This window comes from Pongo abelii, chromosome 11, assembly GCF_028885655.2.
Source record: "Pongo abelii isolate AG06213 chromosome 11, NHGRI_mPonAbe1-v2.0_pri, whole genome shotgun sequence".
In the NCBI taxonomy this organism is placed as follows: Eukaryota; Metazoa; Chordata; class Mammalia; order Primates; family Hominidae; genus Pongo; species Pongo abelii.
In genome coordinates, this window is record NC_071996.2 from 121,971,117 (window position 1) to 121,991,185 (window position 20,069).

At 38.8% G+C, this 20,069-nt stretch overlaps 1 protein-coding gene across 8 annotated transcripts in view; it reads right to left on the reverse strand.

The window, feature by feature from the left end:
• Positions 1–20,069, reverse strand: part of USP37 (ubiquitin specific peptidase 37) — a 115,253-nt gene that overhangs the window by 84,700 nt on the left and 10,484 nt on the right. For all 8 annotated transcript variants that reach the window (XM_063713055.1, XM_063713056.1, XM_054549845.2 and 5 more), the window contains exons 5-8: positions 14,943–15,114; positions 11,219–11,319; positions 8,321–8,499; positions 7,613–7,690 (exon numbers count right to left, since the gene is read on the reverse strand). In XM_063713055.1, coding sequence (XP_063569125.1) covers positions 7,613–7,690; positions 8,321–8,499; positions 11,219–11,319; positions 14,943–15,114 — 530 coding nt within the window. The remainder of the gene's footprint in view (positions 1–7,612; positions 7,691–8,320; positions 8,500–11,218; positions 11,320–14,942; positions 15,115–20,069) is intronic.

Consider the following 20,069-nt stretch of genomic DNA (forward strand, 5'->3'; position numbering starts at 1 on the left):
TCCCCTTCACCAAGGTTTATCTACTGTGGCTGCTGAATGTCCAATTGGTTAACAGCAAAGACCGAGACCCTGATCCAAGGGCATCCCTTGAGGAAACCAGTCATTTGGTAGCAAATTGATTCTATCAGATTTTTTCCACACTAAAAAAGACAGCAATTAATCCTTATTGGGACTGACAATATTCTAGATACAGTAGTTCCCCCTTATCTTCAGGGTACATGTTCTAAAACCCACAATGAATATGATGGAATTCACAGATAGTACTGAAACCACAGACAGTACTGAACTCAATTGCCAGCAACTGGAACAAATTCTGTTCATGTCTTCCACTCACAAATTCAATGCTACTTTATTTTATTTTTATTTTTGAGACAGGGCCTTGCTCTGCTGCCCAGGCTAGAATGCAGTGGTGTGATCTCAGCTCACTGCAACCTCTGCCTCCCAGGCTCAAGCAATCCTCCCACCTTAGCCTCCCAAGTAGCTGGGATGATAGGCACATGTCACCACACCCAGCTAACTTTTGTAGAGATGAGATCTTGCTCTGTTGCCCAGGCTGGTCTTGAACTCCAGGACTCAAGCCATCCACCTGACTCGGCCTCCCAAAGTGCTGGGATTACAGGTATTAGCCACCATGCCCGACCTGCCCTTTCCATTCTAACTAAGCAATTATCTTGTACTGTGGCTGCACTTTTGCAGTTTGAGGTGTGACACAAAAAGTAACATACATTTTTTTTTTTTTCCTTCTTCACAATTCCATGGATAGAAGATTCATTCTTATCATAGATCTTCGCAACCACAGCATAAGATTCTTTTTATTGGCCGGGCACGGTGGCTCACACCCGTAATCCCAGCACTTTGGGAGGCTGAGGCGGGCAGATCACTTGAGCTCAGGAGTTTGAGACCAACCTGAGCAACGTGGTGAAATCCCGTCTCTACAAAAAATACAAAAATTAGCTAGGTGCAGTGGTGCATGCCTGTAGTCCCAGCTGCTTGGGAGGCTGAGGTGGAAGGATCGCCTGAGCCCGGGAGGCGGAGGTTGCAATGAGCTGAGATTGTGTCACTGCACTCCAGCCTGGGTAATAGAGCAAGATTGTCTCAAAAAAATAAAAAACCTGGCCAGGCACAGTGGCTCATGCCTGTAATCCCAGCACTTTGGGAGGCCGAGGTGGGCGGATCACGATGTCAGAAGTTCGAGACCAGCCTGGCTAACATGGTGAAACCCCCATCCCTACTAAAAATACAAAAATTAGCCAGGCGTGATGGCACGCACCTGTGATCCCAGCTACTCAGGAGGCTGAGGCAGGAGAATTGCGTGAAACCAGGAGGCGGAGGTTGCAATGAGCCGAGATCATGCCACTGCATCCCAGCCTAGGTGACAGAGGGGGACTCCATCTCAAAAAAAAAAAAATCTTTTTTTTTCTTTGTTGAGAGCTTTTACCTTTTCACTTAAAGGAGGCACTTTACAGTTTCTCTTTGGCACATCTGAATTGCCAACATCACTACTGTCGTGCTTTGGATAATTATTAAGTAATATAAGGGTTACTTAACATAAACACAGCAATACTCTCACAGTTGGTCTGATAACCAAGATGGCTATTAAGTGACTAATGGGCAGGTAGCATATACAGTGTGGAGCCACTAAACAAAGGAATGATTCACATCCCAGGCCAGACGGAATGGGACAGCTCAAGGTTTCACTGTGCTACTCAAAACAGTGCACCATTTAAAAACCTATGAATTAGGGCCAGGTGCAGTAGTTTTCGCCTTTAATCCCAGTACTTTGGGAGGCCAGGTGGGAGGATTATTTGAGGCCAGGAGTTCAAGACCAGCCTGGGCAACATAGCAAGACTGCATCCCTACAAAAATAAAAATAAAAATAGCCAAGACTAGCCAGGTATGGTGGCGCATGCCTATAGTTCTATTTGGGAGGCTGAGGCTTGACTGCTTAAGCCCAGGAGTTGGAGGCTACAGTGAGCTATGACTACACCAGTGCACTCCAGCCTGGGCTGGAGCAAGACCCTGTCTCAAAACCAAAACAAAACTTATGAATTATTTATTTCTGGAATTTTCCATTTAACATTTTTGGACCAACGTTGACCATAGGTAACTGAAACCATAGAAAGTAAATTCATGCATAAGGGGGGACTACTATATACATTTGCCTATGCTGTCTACGGTGCCTTGACCAGCATTACTATCCAAGGACTCATAGGAGTATCTCATTCACTAACAAGAAAACTCACATAGTATCTTAGAACAAGGATTCCACTTTGCAGAAAAGGAGGTACAACGACAGCATATGACCACAAAGATCCACAGTTCCTACCATATACAGTATTACCCCAAAGCTGCTAGCCTGATAAAGTGCTGCAATACCCTTTAAAAGTGCAGTATGGAGAGGATCTCATTAAGAATGGGGTGGCCTTCAAAATACCAACAAATCATTCCATTTATAAAAAATACATGGGTCCAGCAACCAAGAAGTAAAAGGAGGAGTAGCCCCATTTGCCATTATTTTTCAATAACTCACTTGGAGAATTTGTGCTGTCTCTCCAAATTAGATTTTGTGGGTCCTAGTTCCCAGAGGGGGTGCTTTTTAATCAAGGACAGTTAAAGAACAATTAAACCTGAAGTTATGGCTGTTACCTAGTTATTTTGAGCTCCTCATGCAGGCAGATTCATAGGAAAGAAAAAGAGTTACCATACTGGCAGGGGTAAATGACTATTATAAGGAAGAAGGGTTGCTGCTATATAATGAGGGCAGTGAGGAATTTATCTGGTATAAAGGGGATTCACTAGGGTGCCTCTTACTGCTCTCATGCTCAGTGATAAGCATAGCTCTCATGTAATTATAATGGGCAATCACAACAACCACAGCCTGACAAGCACGTGGTGACCAAAGGCTCAAATCCCTCAGATGAAGATCTCGGTAATGCCATTCAGTCAAACCATCAAGATGAGCAGAAGTGTTAATAGAGGATGCATGAAATTGATGGTACGAAGAAATGTCAATATGGGTTACAGCCCTAAGACCACCTGCAGCAACACACTGTGGTTAATCCCACTAAGCCTCCTCTTGTATGATTCTTCCCCAGAAGTGGGAAGCAACAATATGAAGAATCCATGACAAAATGGAATAAACTTAATACAAGACAGGAGTCAATATAAACTGTACAAGCTAGGGGAAGGGGGAACTATAGTACCAACTCTTTTAGTGGACAATGGTGACGCTCCATCAGAGTCCCTAAGATCCTTTTTCTCCTTTACACATCCCTAGACTGTGTATTTTCAATGTGGTTCACCAGTCAGCATCTGCAGTTCTTCAGAGGACTGCATTTAACTACTTAAAACATTTTGCCCACCTGGACAGAGCCAGAGCAACTGGTAACCAAAGACGGTCCAGTATGGAAATAGGAAAGCCCAGCCTCCCTGCCTCAAGCTAGAACAACCCAAGAGTTTCCCTGCTAGATCAAGATGAAGCCTATTGTCTGTGGTACTTTTACCTGAGATCACACTCTTGCTTGGCTTCCTCTTCTTCTCTGGCCTGCTTCTCCCACTCTGTTATTTGTGTCCTCTATAAGCACTGCTTTAAATGTCATTTGCACAAGTATATTCATCTAGGTCAGCTTCTAAGGAGTGCAAACTTAAAAAAAATCTAGATGTGATGGTGTAAAAAGATGTGATGGGTGTAACCCAGAACAAGGATCAGTAACCTAGTGCTTATCAGACAGACTTCTAATTGGAACAGCTGGGACTTCCCAAAAGTGTAGTGAATGTGCTAGACTGGCATGCACAACCAACATTCTGGTGTACCTCCCCGATGTGCAGAAACAAGAATGCTAATAAAGTAACTCTACATTTCTTAGTTAGTGTTCTGGATCAGATTTAAAATAAGGCAATTACATGCAAGATCTGGAAAGTGTAAATAAGGCAGAAGCATTACCATTCCACTATTTCTGATGCTAAATATCACCTTGGTTTTTCTATACAGGGTTTCTAATCTTGGCAGTGACAGCATGGTTCTAGAGAGGACAGCTTTCATGATAGATTCCAATTCAGCTGTTAGCTTCATGATAGAATAGCCGGGAGCATCTTTGGTGATCTGGTTTGAGGCAAACCTCAAAATCATTCCTGAAAACTTAACTTAGAGCCTGTCTTTTCAACTATCCTAATGATTCTGTAAGCCATTTAATACTTACTGTGTGCAAATACCTTTGTGCATAAACTCGCTAGAGTGAATTTTGTTCCCTTCAACTAGACCTTAAATATACAAAATTTGTTATTAAAAGTGGGGTGCTACCATAACAAACCTAAAGCATGTAGCACTGGCTTAGTAAGAGGGTAGGGAGGTACGAATACAGATATTACAGATTAGAAAGGTGATGACCATTTTATGCTTTAGTAAAATATTTGATAAAAACGGTCATATTAACATCTTGAAAGGCAGATCTCATACTCACTGAACCTATAGCTCTACAGTAAAAGATTACAATTAAGGATACTGGTCTGTGTTAGTGCTTCTTATTGCTTTCAACAAGGTCCTATTTGAGACATACAAATTTAGGCCAAAGCTAATCAGCTTGCAATCAGTGATGAAAAGAAACATAGCGGACAGGCATGGTGGCTCATGCCTATAATCCCAGCACCTTGAGAGGCCGAGGCGGGCAGATCAACTGAGCTCAGAAGTTCGAGACCAGCCTGGGCAACATGGTAAAACCCCGTCTCTACTAAAAATACAAAAATTAGCCAGGCATGGTAGTGCACGCCTATAATCCCAGCTACTTGGGAAGCTGAGGCAGAAGAATCACTTGAACCCGGGAGGCGGAGATTGCAGTGAGCCGAGATGGCACCATTGCACTCTAGCCTGGGTGACAGTGCAAGACTCTGTCTCAAAAAAAAAAAAAAAAAAAAGAAAATGCCGGGCGCAGTGGTTCACGCCTGTAATCCCAGCACTTTGGGAGCCTGAAGCAGGCAGATCATGAGGTCAGGAAATCAAGACCATTCTGGCTAACACCATGAAACCCTGTCTCTACTAAAAATACAAAAAAAAAAAAAAAATTAGCTGGGCGTGGTGGCGGGTGCCTGTAGTCCCAGCTCCTTGGCAGGAGAATGGTGTGAATCCAGGAGGCAGAGCTTGCAGTGAGCTGAGATCACACCACTGCACTCCAGCCTGGGCAACACAGCAAGACTCCATCTCAAAAACAAACAAACAAACCAAAAAAAACATAGCTCTCTGTGCCAAGAGCCTAGAATCAAAATTGTCTGGTAATTTGAAACCATGGGATAAAAATATCCAATTGCTTTTGATTCTCAAACTGAGGCAGTGGTAAGAGTTAACTAGAGAGTCAGTTTTGTAGAAAATAACTTTGATATTAATATTAGCAGAAGCTGGGTAAGGGGTATACAGGAACATTCTATGTTATCTTTGTGACTTTTCTGCAAATTAGATTATTTCAAAATTAAAAAGTATATTAAAACAAAACAGGCCAGGTGCGGTGGCTCATGCCTGTAATCTCAGCACTTTGGGAAGTCGAGGCGGGCAGATCACTTGAGGTCAGGAGTTCCAGACCAGCCTGGACAACATGGTGAAACCCTGTCTCTACTAAAAATACAAAAATTAGCTGGGCATGGTAGCACACGCTTGTAGTCCCAGCATGGGAGGCTGAGGCAGTGCTTCAACCTTGCTTGAACCCAGGAGGTGGAGGTTGCAGTGAGACGACATCGTGCCACTGCACTCCAGCCTGGGTGACAGAACAAGACTCCGTTTCAAAAAAACAAACAAACAAAACAAAAACAAAAAAGAAAAATTAAAATATATATATATATATATATATATATATATATATATATATATATATATATAGACTCCAGTTCTTTCTCAAGCCTGCTTGTTTTACCTTTATAGAATCTTTAAACTTGGATGAAGCAAGCTATAAAAGCTACATGGCCTTGACGAAAAATATAGTCTTCAAAATCTATTTTGGTGGTGGCCTTTAAAGACAACAAACAAGAAAAATCTGCCAGAGGGCAAAGCCAGGGGTCACACGGAGTACAATGGGCAAAGGGGTTTCTCCCAGACAACAGAATCAGACTGCTAGATGGGCTAACCAGGAACTTATTCCAACGCCTTCACTGTCCTCACAATTTCCACCTAGCAGATTTTATCACTGCTATAGACCCAAGACCCCTCCAGTTTCCTATTCTTGTCTATTTTAAACAGAAATTTTTACTGTGATTATTCTGTTCCTGCTCCAGCAATGTATAATGATGTGTGCATGAGGTCTGGAGTGGGGAATGCAAATTAACTTGCCTTTTAGTTTTTAGGTACCAGACCATGAGGGGCATGGTCCAAGGTACATTTGGACCTTATAGAGAAGACTGCACCCAGAGAGAAAGATCACCCAAAGATCCTAGACTCTGAGCTGGATACAATGTTCTCATGAGATTTGGAGTTCTTCTCCATTTGGATAGAGATAAGGGTGTTATACGTATGGAAGAATAGTGAACTGGGTTATTTCAGTGGCTGTAGGAGCAAACTAAGGCAGACTATTAGTTGTCCCTAAATAACCACTGTATGCTTTTGCCACAATAGTTGAAATACAGGCATATTTCCCAGACCTTCTCATAACCTGATATATAACCATGTGATTAAGTTCTGGCCAATGTGATATGCACAAAGGTGGTATATGCAATTTCCAGCCTAAGGAAACAGCATGCCCTCCCTTTGCTCTCTTCAACTAATAGAAATGGAGACAAGAAAGTAGAGACTGAAGAGGCTACCTTGGTCCACAAAATGGAGGCTGCTTATTAAGGATGGCAGAACAACAAGACAGAAAGAATCTGAGTCCGTGGTGATCATAGTTTCAGATACCAGTCCTACCACCTACTCAGACTTTTATATCTATTACAGCAGCAAATCAATTAATACATAAAGTTTCTTTGGCTTTTTCCCAACTCCTTTCTGGTGACCTCTTGACCTCACGTACCAATTAACTGTCTACCAACTGATCCTGTTCAGGTATTAATTGAGATTTTAACTGATAACTGTATAATTAGTTTTCTCCCCTAGAAGACAAAAAAAAAATCCTCACAAAATGAGGACAATGATTACGAGTTGGCGAGCACCCTGGGTTGATCTATTCTCTTTTGTTCAACCCAGAAAACATCTCTGAAAGATTAATGCTAGTTGTCTACAACACATAGGCTCACATCCTTTAACCTCTAGGCTGACTTTTTACATGAGTAAAGTGAAAAAGTGAAAAAATTTTTTTTTAATTAAGCATAAAGAAGACAAGAAGGGGTTCACACTAAAACAGCAGCCAGCAAGAAACATTTATTTAGAGTTCTTCTGTTCTATTCTCCCACTAAGTACTGCAGATTTAAGAAAAGGCAGGATAAGAGAAATGCAATGAAATGACCAAAGCAATAGCAACGGCTAATTTCCCTCTCTATTGAGCCTACAGTCTACTGTCACCAAATTACTTTAAATTCTGCTCTTCCATCTTTGGAATTCTCATAAATTAAAACCATTTCCCCAATCTTCCCCAGTGGTTACAAATACCAATATAAGAAACACTGCTCTAACACTATAAAGGCCCTTAAAGTAACTTACGATGATGAATCATTTTCCTTAGGGTAATCTTCATTCAATTCTGAGCCAGTTGATATCATTCTTTTCCTCTTTTCAGTACTACAGAGAACAAAGAAAAGGTTACTTTTAAAAAGCCGTAATTCATATCACAAAAATTCATAAATCAACATACTGAAGGACAGGAAATGGGACTACTATTATCTAATTCTCTACACCATATTTAATTATTATTATTATTATTTTCCAGACAGTCTCGCTCTGTCACCCCAGTCTGGAGTGTAGTGACGCGATCTTGGCTCAACGCAACCTCTGCCTCCCAGGTTCAAGCGATTCTCCTGCCTCAGCCTCCCGAGTAGCTGGGACTATAGGCGTGTGCCACCACACCGGGATAATTTTTTGTATTTTTAGTAGAGAAGGGTTTTCACTATGTTAGCCAGGATGGTCTCAATCTCCTGACCTCGTGATCCACCTGCCTCGGTCTCCCAAAGTGTTGGGATTACAGGCGTGAGCTATCACACCTGGCCCATATTTAAATTTATATGCTGTATATTTGTATGCTTAATACGTGTCACTGACATAAACTACATATGACAAATACTTGTAATCATTACATCTACCAAAAATGTACTCTATACTTTATTTCTCCTCAAATTACTGGTATTTCTAAAAGGCCTAAAAGACATTTACAAACAGATACAGCTAGTGACTAAGAAAAAAAGTCTCTCCTACCGATTTTCTAGCAACCCTGATCTAAGAGGTGTTGACGTAGACGTCAAAGAAGGAATTGTCCGAGTAATAGCTATTCCACTTCCTGCTACAGTCTTAATCGATCCTCTACCCGGATTACCAAGAACTTTTCGAAATGGAATATCATCTTTAGTTTCCAAACTTCCTCTTTTTGCAGAAGCCTGTAAAAATAAAGTTTGAGATAGTTAAATCTTCAAATTAACTGGAATACTTTTAGAACAGTGATTCTCCAATGGAAAGGTTTAAAAAATACAAATGGAGCCAGGTGTGATGGCTCATGCCTGTAATCCCAGTAAGCCAAGGCGGGAGGATCACTTGAGCTCAATAGTTTGAGGTTATAGTGAGCTATGACTGTACCACTGCAATCTAGCCTAGGCGACAGAGCAAGACCCTATCTCTAAAAAAAGGAAAAAATACAAATGGAGATATATCTCTAGAGATTCTATTCTAGTTGGTCTGGGGTAAGGCTCATTCATCAGTTTTGTTGTTGTTCTTGTTGGTTTTTGTTGTTGTTGTTGTTTTTAAAAGCAATCCAGGTGATTCTAATGTACAGTCAGTGTGAAAAATTGAGCTTGACACTTATTTTCCTATAGCATTCTTACAAACTTAAAAACTCCACAGCACACCTGGAGAGGTGGCAAGAACACTGCTTTGAATTATTAACCAAAAAAAAAAAAAAAAAAGACACACAAATACATGGCTCTAGTGATTAGCATGAGAACTGATCTTTGGAGGAAAAAAATATCCAATTATGATTATGACAAGTTAAGAAAAGATGACAGTGACATTTTGGTTGCCACAACTTAAATGCCAACAAAACAGTCATGACTCTTGAGAGGGTTCTAGTCTGGAGGAATGAAACATATGATAGTGAAAAGGAAGGTGAGATAGAGTTCACTGTGAAGATGAATCAAAGACTCTACCCTTAAGACATGGCAAGAACACTCAAAGAGAATATGGCAATGTAAGCATTAGTTGAGAAATAGAGCTTTACATGAACACTCTGCCAGTTAAGTTTTATATCTCTACATTAAGAGCTATGTGATTTTTCTATGGAAGTTATGTCCCATTACTTTTGTTTTACAGAATTACAATCTTAGGATAGGAAATTTTAAAACTTCTAAGGTCATCTGAATCAATACTTTAAAAAGTTAAACTTATTTTCAAATGAGTGATACATTCTCAAGGTTCACAAATCAAAGTAATATTAAAAGCCACAGACCAATGATAAGTCTCACTATCACCATCCACTCAGTTCTTTCATTTCCCCTTTTCCCACTAATTCTTCCCTTGTTCTGTTATGCAAATACAAATCAATATTTTACTTTTTGTTATACAAACAGTAGCATACTACATGTCCACTGTTTTGCAACTTTTCCAGAATTTTGAATATTATCCCATCCCATGGTAACAAATATATATATATTACATACATATAGTTAAGATAGAGTCTTACTCTGTCACCCAGGCTGGAGTGCAGTGGCACAATCACTGCTCCCTGCAGCCTCGACTTCCCAGGCTCAGGTGATTCTCCCATCTCAGTCTTCGAAGCAGCTGGGACTACAGGTGCACACCACCATGCCCAGCTAATTAATGTATTTTTTGTAGAGACAGGGTTGCACATGTTGCCCAGGCTGGTCTCTAACTCCTGGGCTCAAGGAATCTGCCCACCTCAGCCTCCCAAAGTGCTGGGATTACAGGAGTGAGCCACCACGCCTGGCCACATAGTAAGAAATATTTTACATCAAAACCTATTATAAATATGTATAAATAAACCAAAATAAAGGTTTGAAAAATCAGCATTTATCCTAAATATGTACAATATTCTCTGTTATTTTCTATTCTACTTTTTAATGTTAGTCATGACCCACAAAATTGAATTTATGACTCCACTAATGAGAATTATTACTTGTGAAAGCATAAATACTTGCTTCTGCTATATGTGTTAGCACTTATGCATTTAAATAATATTTCAACAATTTAAATTCCTACCAAGGAATGTATGAATCTCAAAATAATTATGCTCATTGAGGGAAGCCAGACCCTGCCCTCCCAAAATTACACGCTCATTCCATTTATATAAAACTCTAGAAATTACAACCTAATCTATAGTGGGAGAAAACATACCAGTGGTTGCTTCTGGATAGGGATCAGAGGGAAGGATTACAAAGGAGAATAAGAAATCTCGAGAGTTATGGTTATGTTCACTATGTTGATGATGATGATTTTAAGGACATATGTAAGTCAAAATATATCAAATTGTACTTTAAATATACACAACTTACTGCATGTCAATTATATCTCAATAAAAATGTCCCCCCAAAAATCTAACCTATAAAAAGAACCTGACAAAAATTAAATCTTATTCATTGCTTAGTCTAATAAGTGGACTAAGTGATTACTTGTTTGCACAGCCAAAGAGAATTCATAAACTTACTTACAGAAAAGCTTCAAAGTTTCTCTTACTCTATGGTTTGGAAGGATACCTAAATGAAATGATACATTTCAGGCATGCAGAAATACCCTTGATAGTCTATGACTATCTTTTTTTTTTTTGAGATGGAGTCTTTCTGTTGTCCAGGCTGGAGTGCAATGCCACGAGCTCAACTCACTACAACCTCCACCTCCTGGGTTCAAGCAATTCTCCTGCCTCAGCGTCCCGAGTAGCTAGGATTACAGGTATGTGCCACCACGCCCAGCTAATTTTTCTATTTTTAGTAGAGACGGGGTTTCACCATGTTGGCCAGGCTGGTCTCAAACTCCTGACCTCAGGTGATCCACCCGCCTCGGCCTCCCAAGTGCTGGGATTACAGGCGTGAGCTACTGTGCCTGGCCAACTATCATTTTTTTAAAATGCTAAAAAGATTCAAATGAACATACCTGATTGTCTGAGTAAGAAAGCTGCCTGCTGGTTTCCTTCTGTGAGGTCCTGCTGCCCAGAATGGCTCCAAAACTACCAGACCCCTGAGAAGGTTTCATGGCTGGTGACCAAAAATATAAATTTTTAAAAAAATCCCCAAATCACTCACTTTAACAAAAAGATTTATCATTATTATTTTTATATAATATTGAAGAAATGGAAGAAACAGCAGGCAAAAAAGAAAACAAATCAAAGTGCCTATCAACCAATTCTTTCTGACAGAATATACATCTTCGATAGAAACTAAAATTTAGAGCTAGAATCTGAAGCAAAAAATTAAATAACACACATACCTGAAAACATTTAATAGAAGGCTAAAATTTACAAAGCAAAAAAAAAAGCTAGAATAAACATTTGGTAATTATATTAATAACACTATGGAAAAGTCATTGTGTATCGACAACATGAACACTGACACTGGATGTCAGAAACAGTGACAGGTGTATCTCCAATAACATATACTCCAAAACATTCTCTACAAGTAAGTTTATCCAGCAGAATAAATGGCTTCTATTCTGAAGAAACTAATGGTAGTTCAAGGAATATTCAAGGTATTGTATAAATATGAATTTGCATATACTTTTAAAAATATTTTATACTTTAATTTGGTTACCCAATTTCCAACTGATGACCATTTGAAATGTTTTAATTTTTCTAAGTTGCAAACAATGCTTAACATCCTTTCACAAATCTTTTTGCAGGATAAACTCCTTATAATAAGAATTACTGAGAGAACATACAATTTTAAACTAAACCAACATTATTACAGTCCTCAAAAAAATAAAAAGAAAAAAAAACCTCTATGCTCCTACCAAGTACATGAGAGTATCTTGCTTCCCCTCACACTGCTACCAAATGTGGTAGTAGGAATCTGACTTTGGTGAAGTCGAGAATTTTTTCATGTGTAAGGGCCATCTATTTTGCTTCCTGAATTCTCTATTTGCAGTTTTTCTCAATTTCTCTACTGGTTTTTTTTTTTTTAATTGATTTGCAAAATAGGTCTTTGTATATTAGCAATATTAACTTTGTCACTCTGGCTATTTTCTTCCTTTGTCTTTTGTTCCTTGCCAGAGAGACTGTCTAATTCTTTAACGCAAGTTTTCAATCTTTTTCCTTTATTAATTCTAGTTTTTATGTAACACCCAGAAAAGTCTTTTCCATCCAGAGATTATGTTAAAAGTACTTTTTACAATACTTTTATCATTTTTTTTTTACATTCAAATCTTTGGTCACTGGAGATAAGGATCTAAGTATATTATCTTCCTAAATCGTTAGTTGTCTTGTTCATGGTTAACACTGTTTATCAAATATTAGTCTTTTGTCCACTGATTTGAAATGCCACGCTTGTATTAAATGCTTTATACTGTTCAACATATTTTTATTCATTATTTTGCTCTAGTCTCTGCAAAGTATATAATAATCACCTTTGGGAAGCTAAAGCAAAGCAACTAAACCTGAGATTAAAATGACTTGCCCAAGATCACAGAATGAATTCAGAGTTAAGCCCACAGCTAGCTATTCTAATAATGCCAATGACTTACTGAGCACCTAGCATAGGGAAGTCATACTTTTACATTTATGAGCTCTCATTCTTTAAGAAGCCCTTAAATCAAGGTGATACTTTCATGTTAGAGATTAGGAAATTAAAACTCAGTCATTAAGTGACTTACCTAAAACCACACAGAAATAACAGGCAGAGCTAGAATTTCAACCTACATCTATTTATGGCCAAAGCCCATATTTTTTCATTATGCTATGTTGTTCAATATTGGTCCCCAGACAGTATATTGTGTTTTCCACTCCAATGTATTTGAAGACATGCTTTTCTTACACGTATCAACTGTTAAAACAGTGATTCCATTAATATGGGTAAGATGAAATAAAACTAAAACAGAGATATAAACTAGCCTCTGACATATTCTAAAAATTTTAAATAGTATTCAATTTCTTGATTCTTTTTTTTTTTTTTTGAGATGGAGTCTCGCTCTGTAGCCCAGGCTGGAATGCAGTGGCGCAATCTCGGCTCACTGTAACCTCTGCCTCCTGGGTTCATACCATTCTTCTGCCTCAGCCTCCCAAGTAGCTGGGACTACAGGTGCTCGCCACCATGCCCAGCTAATTTTTTGTATTTTTAGTAGAGATGGGGTTTCACTGTGTTAGCCAGGATGGTCTCAATCTCTTGACCTCGTGATCCGCCCACCTCGGCCTCCCAAAGTGCTGGGATTACAGGTGTGAGCAACCGCACCTGGCCTCAATTTCTTGATTCTAAAATTCAATAGTTTAGTAAATCAATATAGCTCCAATTTGGTGGCATGAACATATAATGAGTAGGTACTAAATGGCAACAACCATAAAAAGCTTTTATTTTACAAGAATATGGTATTGAATGGAGATACTAATTAAAGGTAGCACTGCTACACCTTCATTTTCTGATGTTTTTAATGTGTCATATTTAAGTTGAAAAAATTCAAGTAAGTTTGTCAACTATAAAATATAAGTAATAGTAAAATGTTGAAGATGACAGAGCTGAAGACTAATGTGATAGCAGAGAACTCATTTTAAGCAAGAGATTTTTTCCTAAAAAGATGGCTGTAGGGCCAGGCAGTGGCTCACGCCTGTAACCCCAGCACTTTGGGAGGCCAAGGAAGGTCAATCGCTTGGGCCCAGGAGTTCGATAACAGCCTGGGCAACATAGTGGAATCTTGCCACTGTACTTCAACCTGGGTGACACAGTGAGACACTGTCTTAAAAAAAAAGAAAAAGAAAAAGAGAAAAGAAAAGAAAAAGTGCCTGTAAATGCATTAAAAGAAAAAAAGACACTATTTTAAATGAAAGGGGTTAGAGGGGGCAGAGGAACCTGATCATACCATGTGATTTTTTTATAGGACTCATTCTCCACAGCAAGAGTAAAACTTCAGAATAATTTTCATATAGATAGGCAAGTGTCTAAGATTTATGCAACAAGGTAACTTTTCCCAACTGTAATTTAAATCCTCCTCCCTGGTGGAGGTTGCAGTGAGCTGAGTTCACGCCACTGCACTCCAGCCTAAGTGTCAGAGCAAGACTCCATCTCAAAACAACAACAACAAAAAGTCCTGCTCCTTTTTCTAATCATATTGTTTTGTGGAATCTACATATAAGATCAAGTCATTTGCAAACACAAATAATTTTACTTCTTCCTATCCAATTTGGATGCCTGTTATTTCCTTTTCTTGCCTAACGGCTCTGGCTAAGACTTCTAGTACTATGTTAAATAGAAGTGGCAAGAGCAGGTATTCCTGTCTTGCTAATGATCTTAGAGGAAACATTTCCAGTTTTTCACCCCTAAGTACAATGTTAGCTGTAAGTTTTTGCATATGACCTTTATTACGCTGAGTCGTTTCCTTCTACTCCTAGGTTTGTTGAGTGTTTTTATTATGAAAGAGTGTTGGATTTTGTCAATGTTTTCATCTGCAACAATTCAGATGATCATGTGGTTTTCGTCCTTCATTTTGTCAAGAATGAGGTATTACACAGATTGATTTTCATATAGTGAACTATCTTTGAATTTCAGGAATAAATTGTATTTGCTCATGGTGTATAATCCTTTTAATGTGCTGATGAATTCAGTTGAATACTGGTCTGTAGTCTAGTCATATTCTTGTAAAAATACTAACGTTAGACCCTGGGGTGATTAGTACTCACCTGCAGGAAGTCTGTTTTGATGGACTTCATCTAGAAACAACCTCATTTCCTCTGCATCCTTACTTGGTACTTTGTCAATAGACAAGAAGCTGTTATCTTGTAGAGTTAACATTAGGCGGCTTTGTTTCGCTCCACTGGGTCGAAGCACCACATTTTTAATGTTATGACTTAGCTAATCAAGACAAAAGGAAAATTATCATCAAAAATGTATGACAACTAAGTATAACAATCTGTATAATAAACACTAAACTTTATACTTTCCAAGTTACATTTATCACTCTTCCCCACAGTAATTTAATTTTTTTCAACCAAAAGAAGTTCCCATTTCTTGATATATTTAAATTAAAGATTTACCTTTTAGGAGACGCAAACACATGCAATAAGTCCTTAATTATACAGAGATCTTGCACCAAGGGTAATAGAGAAGGAAAAATAAAGAATTGTTTTAAAAAAGCCCTTAATAAATGTTGTCTATAGGTTCTTGGTACTAAATGGCAAACAACCATGAAAACTTTTTATTTTATAAGAATACTGTGTCAAATGGAGATATTAATTAAAGGCAGCACCGCTACCCCTTCATTTTCTGATGTTTTTAATGTGTTAAACATTAAGCAAAAGGACATACAGCAGGTCCTCAAATAACATCATTTCCTTCATTATAATGTTGATGAGGAAAAAAACTAGTTTCATTTGTTAGTCACAGTTTTCAAGAACCAACTGACAATATAAAGTGTGGACTTACTCTTCTATTAAAATTAATTTTATGGAACAATCCTAGAACTCTTGATCTCATGGTAGGGAATCCCTTATTTTCAGATATAGTTATAGAGGATAAAACTACTGAGTTAACACATTTCAGAACCTTGGATGGTTACACTATCACCAGTTTAGAAAACCAAATGGAAGTAGAAAGCCAGGTGCCATGGCTCATGCCCGTAATCCCAGCACTTTGGGAGGCTGAGGCAGGCAGATCACCTGAGGTCAGGAGTTCAAGACTGGCCTGGCCAACATGGCGAAATCCCATCTCTACTAAAAAGACAAAAAGTAGCCAGGCATAGTGGAGCACACCTGTAGTCCCAACTACTCAGGAGGCTGACGCAGGAAAATAGCTCGAACCCAGGAAATGGAGGCTGCAATGAGTTGAGAGCGTGCTCCTGCACTCCAGCCTGGATGACAGAGCAAAACTTTGTCTCAAAAAAAAAAAAAAAAAAAAAAAAATTGGAGTAGAATCTTTGTCTTTTGTTAAACAAAAGTTTGTAAGACATTTGGCAAATTATTTAGGTAGTTTCAATGTAAAAGATATTATTCCAAGCAATTAAATAATCCTCAAAAGAATTCCAAACTTTCAAAAACCATCAAAAATAAACCTTTACCAATATAGCACACCTTTTTTTCTTCTTTTTTAACTAAGAAAACTCACTTAAGTTTCATTCAAAGATCATATGTACCTGGAAACTCTTAACTTACCTCTCTCTCCACAGAACTGGTTCAATAATTCATCTTAGACTCTACCAGACTTTGGAAATGTGCTATGAAGCAATAACTTTTATTTTCTCTTAAATGGAATTTTTCCAAGGCTAAATTAGTAAATCTTACAGTTTCTTCATTATCTAAATAATTCCTGCCAGTCAGGCAGCCTTATTCTCTAATGTTCTCAGCAGGCATATACAAAAGTTTCTAAACTGCCTTTTACTGAAGACATGCCCTCTGAAAAGCATAAACAAAGAACTAATAACATATTTCAGAATTTTTTTAAACTAGAGAAAATTGACTTTTGTTAATTATTAGATAAGAATGAAAAACAATTTTGTCAAACAATTTATATTCAAATTTTAAATTATGTATGTATTTTTAGCGTCAAAGTAGGTCTTAAAATTATGTCCTTGAGTGGAAATTCTCTAGGAAAACACAATAATTCGTTTTAGATGCTTTTAACTCCAAAATACTTAAATAAGCAGTTTAGCATGCAAAAGGAAAATAGATAACATTAAACGCATTATTTCCATCAATTTACCACTTTTTAAAAATTAAATATACAAAGCAAAGTTTGTTCATTAACAAACAAGATGAGAATCTTCTTGAACTTTGACACTTCAACAACTGAAAAGCCCATCCAGCCCCACAATTTCAGTAACTATTCATATGGTAACGACACACAACTCTTCCTATCTTACGCCCAGACCTCTCTGTTGCAGCTCCAGTCCTGTCTACCTTCTGAATGCTTGACACCTCAGATAACTCATCTCTCCCAATCCTCACACCCCAATTCTTCCCCTCTGCTCCATATCACAGAAGACATAAAAGTGACTGCCATCCACTCAAAAACTTAAGACTCTCCCCAGATAATTTTCTCTCACACCTCCCAAATCTTTAAATCTTCTTGAAATCTCTTCAGATCTATCTTTTCCTCTTCTTGCTTATTCCACTCCCTTTTCCTTACTTTCATTCATCTAAACTCCCATAATAACCTCCTATATGTCCTTCTATTCTCCCACTATCACCTGAAATAAAGTCATCTGCCTAGCCCCAAAGAAATGTGAATTTGAGATTCTTGGCTCCTTAGAACTTCTGCTTCCCTTATGACAAACAAGAAACATCAGTATCTGGTTCCTACCTAGCTCTTCAGCCTTATTTCCATCACTCACTCCTCAGTGTCCATATATTTTAAAAATAACTTTCTAGTTCCGAGTGCTGATTCACATTTCATGTATTTGTCCACATACAGAAATCATTTCCAGTTTGACCAGAAAATTCAGGGTTAAAGAAAAAAAAAAAAAGACATCACTTCCACCTTTACTATGTTTGGCAAACTTCTATTTATTCTTTGAATCCTCAGAGTGCAAATGGCTTGCTTTTTTGTGTTACCTTAGGATCTTTGTAATGTTTTTACAGCTAAAAATGTATTTGGTTACTCTTTTTTTTTTTTTTTTTTTTTGAGATGGAGTTTCGCTCTTGTTGCCCAGGCTGGAGTGCAATGGTGCAATTTCAGCTCACTGCAACTTCCACCTCCCGGGTTCAAGCTATTCTCCTGCTTCAGCCTCCCGAGTAGCTGGGAATACAGGCGCCCACTACCATGCCTGCTAATTTTTGTATTTTTAGTAGAGACGGGTTTTCACCATGTTGGCCAGGCTGGTCTCGAACTCCTGACCTCAGGTGATCTGCCCACCTCGGAATCCCAAAGTGCTGAGATTACAGACGTGAGCCATCACGCCTGGCCTATTTGGTTACTCTTAAGTTTGAAGGAAATGATGTCTCATTCAGCTCTGTATACTTACCACCCCCTGTCCCCCAACCACCCTGTTTTCTTTTTCAGACAGGATCCTGCTTTGTCACCCAGGCTGGAGTGCGGTGGCACAATCACAGGCTCAAGCCATCTTCCCATCGCAACCTTATAAGTAGCTGGTACTACAGGTACATGCCAACATGCTTCGCTATTTGTTTCTGATTTTTTTGTAGAGACGGGGTCTCGCCATGTTGCCCAGGCTGGTCTTGGACTCCTGGACTCAAGCAATCCTCCTGCCTCAGCCTCCCAAAATGCTGGGATTATAGGCATGAGCCACTGCGCCCAGCCATCCCTTAACACAATATCCATAGCAGTAACCTGTACATGTTTTTAACAAATGAATGCTGAATGTAAACTGATCTAGAACTGAGATAAAGGCTGAAGTCACAGGTAAAACCGTCATGCTCCTAAAGATCTGTGTTTGGTTAAACATTTGAATATTTACTCACTGCCAAACTGGGCTGAGGATTGAAAAAAAAAACCCTTTCATTTGACGAGGCGAGCAATTGGCAGATATATGCATGTGACAAACTACTATTTTTCCATTACCACCTCCATCTTATTTAAGACTATCTTTGATACACAAAATCGTAGGCAATCTATTTTTACAATTCAAAAGCAGAGACAAACAGAAATTTTATCTAAGATCAGGTTCTCAAGCATAAAGTTATATATTCTTTTTCAATAGAATATTTTAGAACAGTTAGTACACTTTTGTATAATCTAATTTAAAAATATAAGATCTTGGCTGGGCGCAGTGGCTCACGGCTGTAATCCCAGCACTTTGGGAGGCCAAGGCAGGCGGATCATGAGGTCAAGAGATCGAGACCATCCTGGCTAACATGGTGAAACCCCAACTCTACTAAAAATACAAAAAATTAGCTGGGCATGGTGGCGGGCGCCCGTAGTCCCAGCTACTCGAGAGGCTGAGGCAGGAGGATGGTATGAACCCAAGAGGCGGAGTTTGCTGAGCCGAGATCATGCCACTGCACTCCAGCCTGGGCAACAGAGCGAGACTCCATCTCAAAAAAAAAAAAAAAAAAAAGAAAAAACATATATATATATATATGATCTTAAAGTGCAGAAAAACGTAAAACATTATGTTCTTAAATTCAACTCATATCAAGATGAGTAACTTGGTTGCGTAAGAGAAGCAATAAAGAAGTGAAAACAGGCTGGGCACAGTGGCTCACACCTGTAATCCTAGCACTTTGGGAGGCCGAGGTGGGCAGATCACGAGGTCAGGAGTTCAAGACCAGCCTGACCAACATGGTGAAACCCTGTCTCTACTAAAAATACAAAAAAAAAATTAGCCAGGAGTGGTGGTGCACACCTGTAATCCCAGCTACTCAGGAGGCTGAGGCAGGAGAATCGCTTGAACCCGGGAGGCGGAGGTTGCAGTGAGCCGAGATCATGCCACTGCATTCCAGCCTGGGTGACAGAGGAAGACTCTGTCTCAAAAAAAAAAAAGGTGAAAAGAAAATTAATTTTTGCAGTGAAAATGAAGATTCTTCAAAACTTTACAGTTAGAAGAAAATAGCTGTAAAGATAACCTTGAATAATCATCCTTGAATGATTCATACCATGACATTTGGCAGGATTATTCAGGAAGTAGACACTAGCTTTTAGAAGACACTAATAAGTTCTGTTAAAAACTAACACTAAATAGTGATGAATCCATCATCATGTATGTTAAGGGGGAAAAAAGGATGAACTAAAATTATCTTAAAGTGGTTTTAAAAATAGCTTAGATATACAGTATCCAAACTCTTGTCAGCTTCCTCCCACAAGTTTTCTTTTCAATAATGGTGACTACTTCCTGCTTTTATTATATACCAACAACA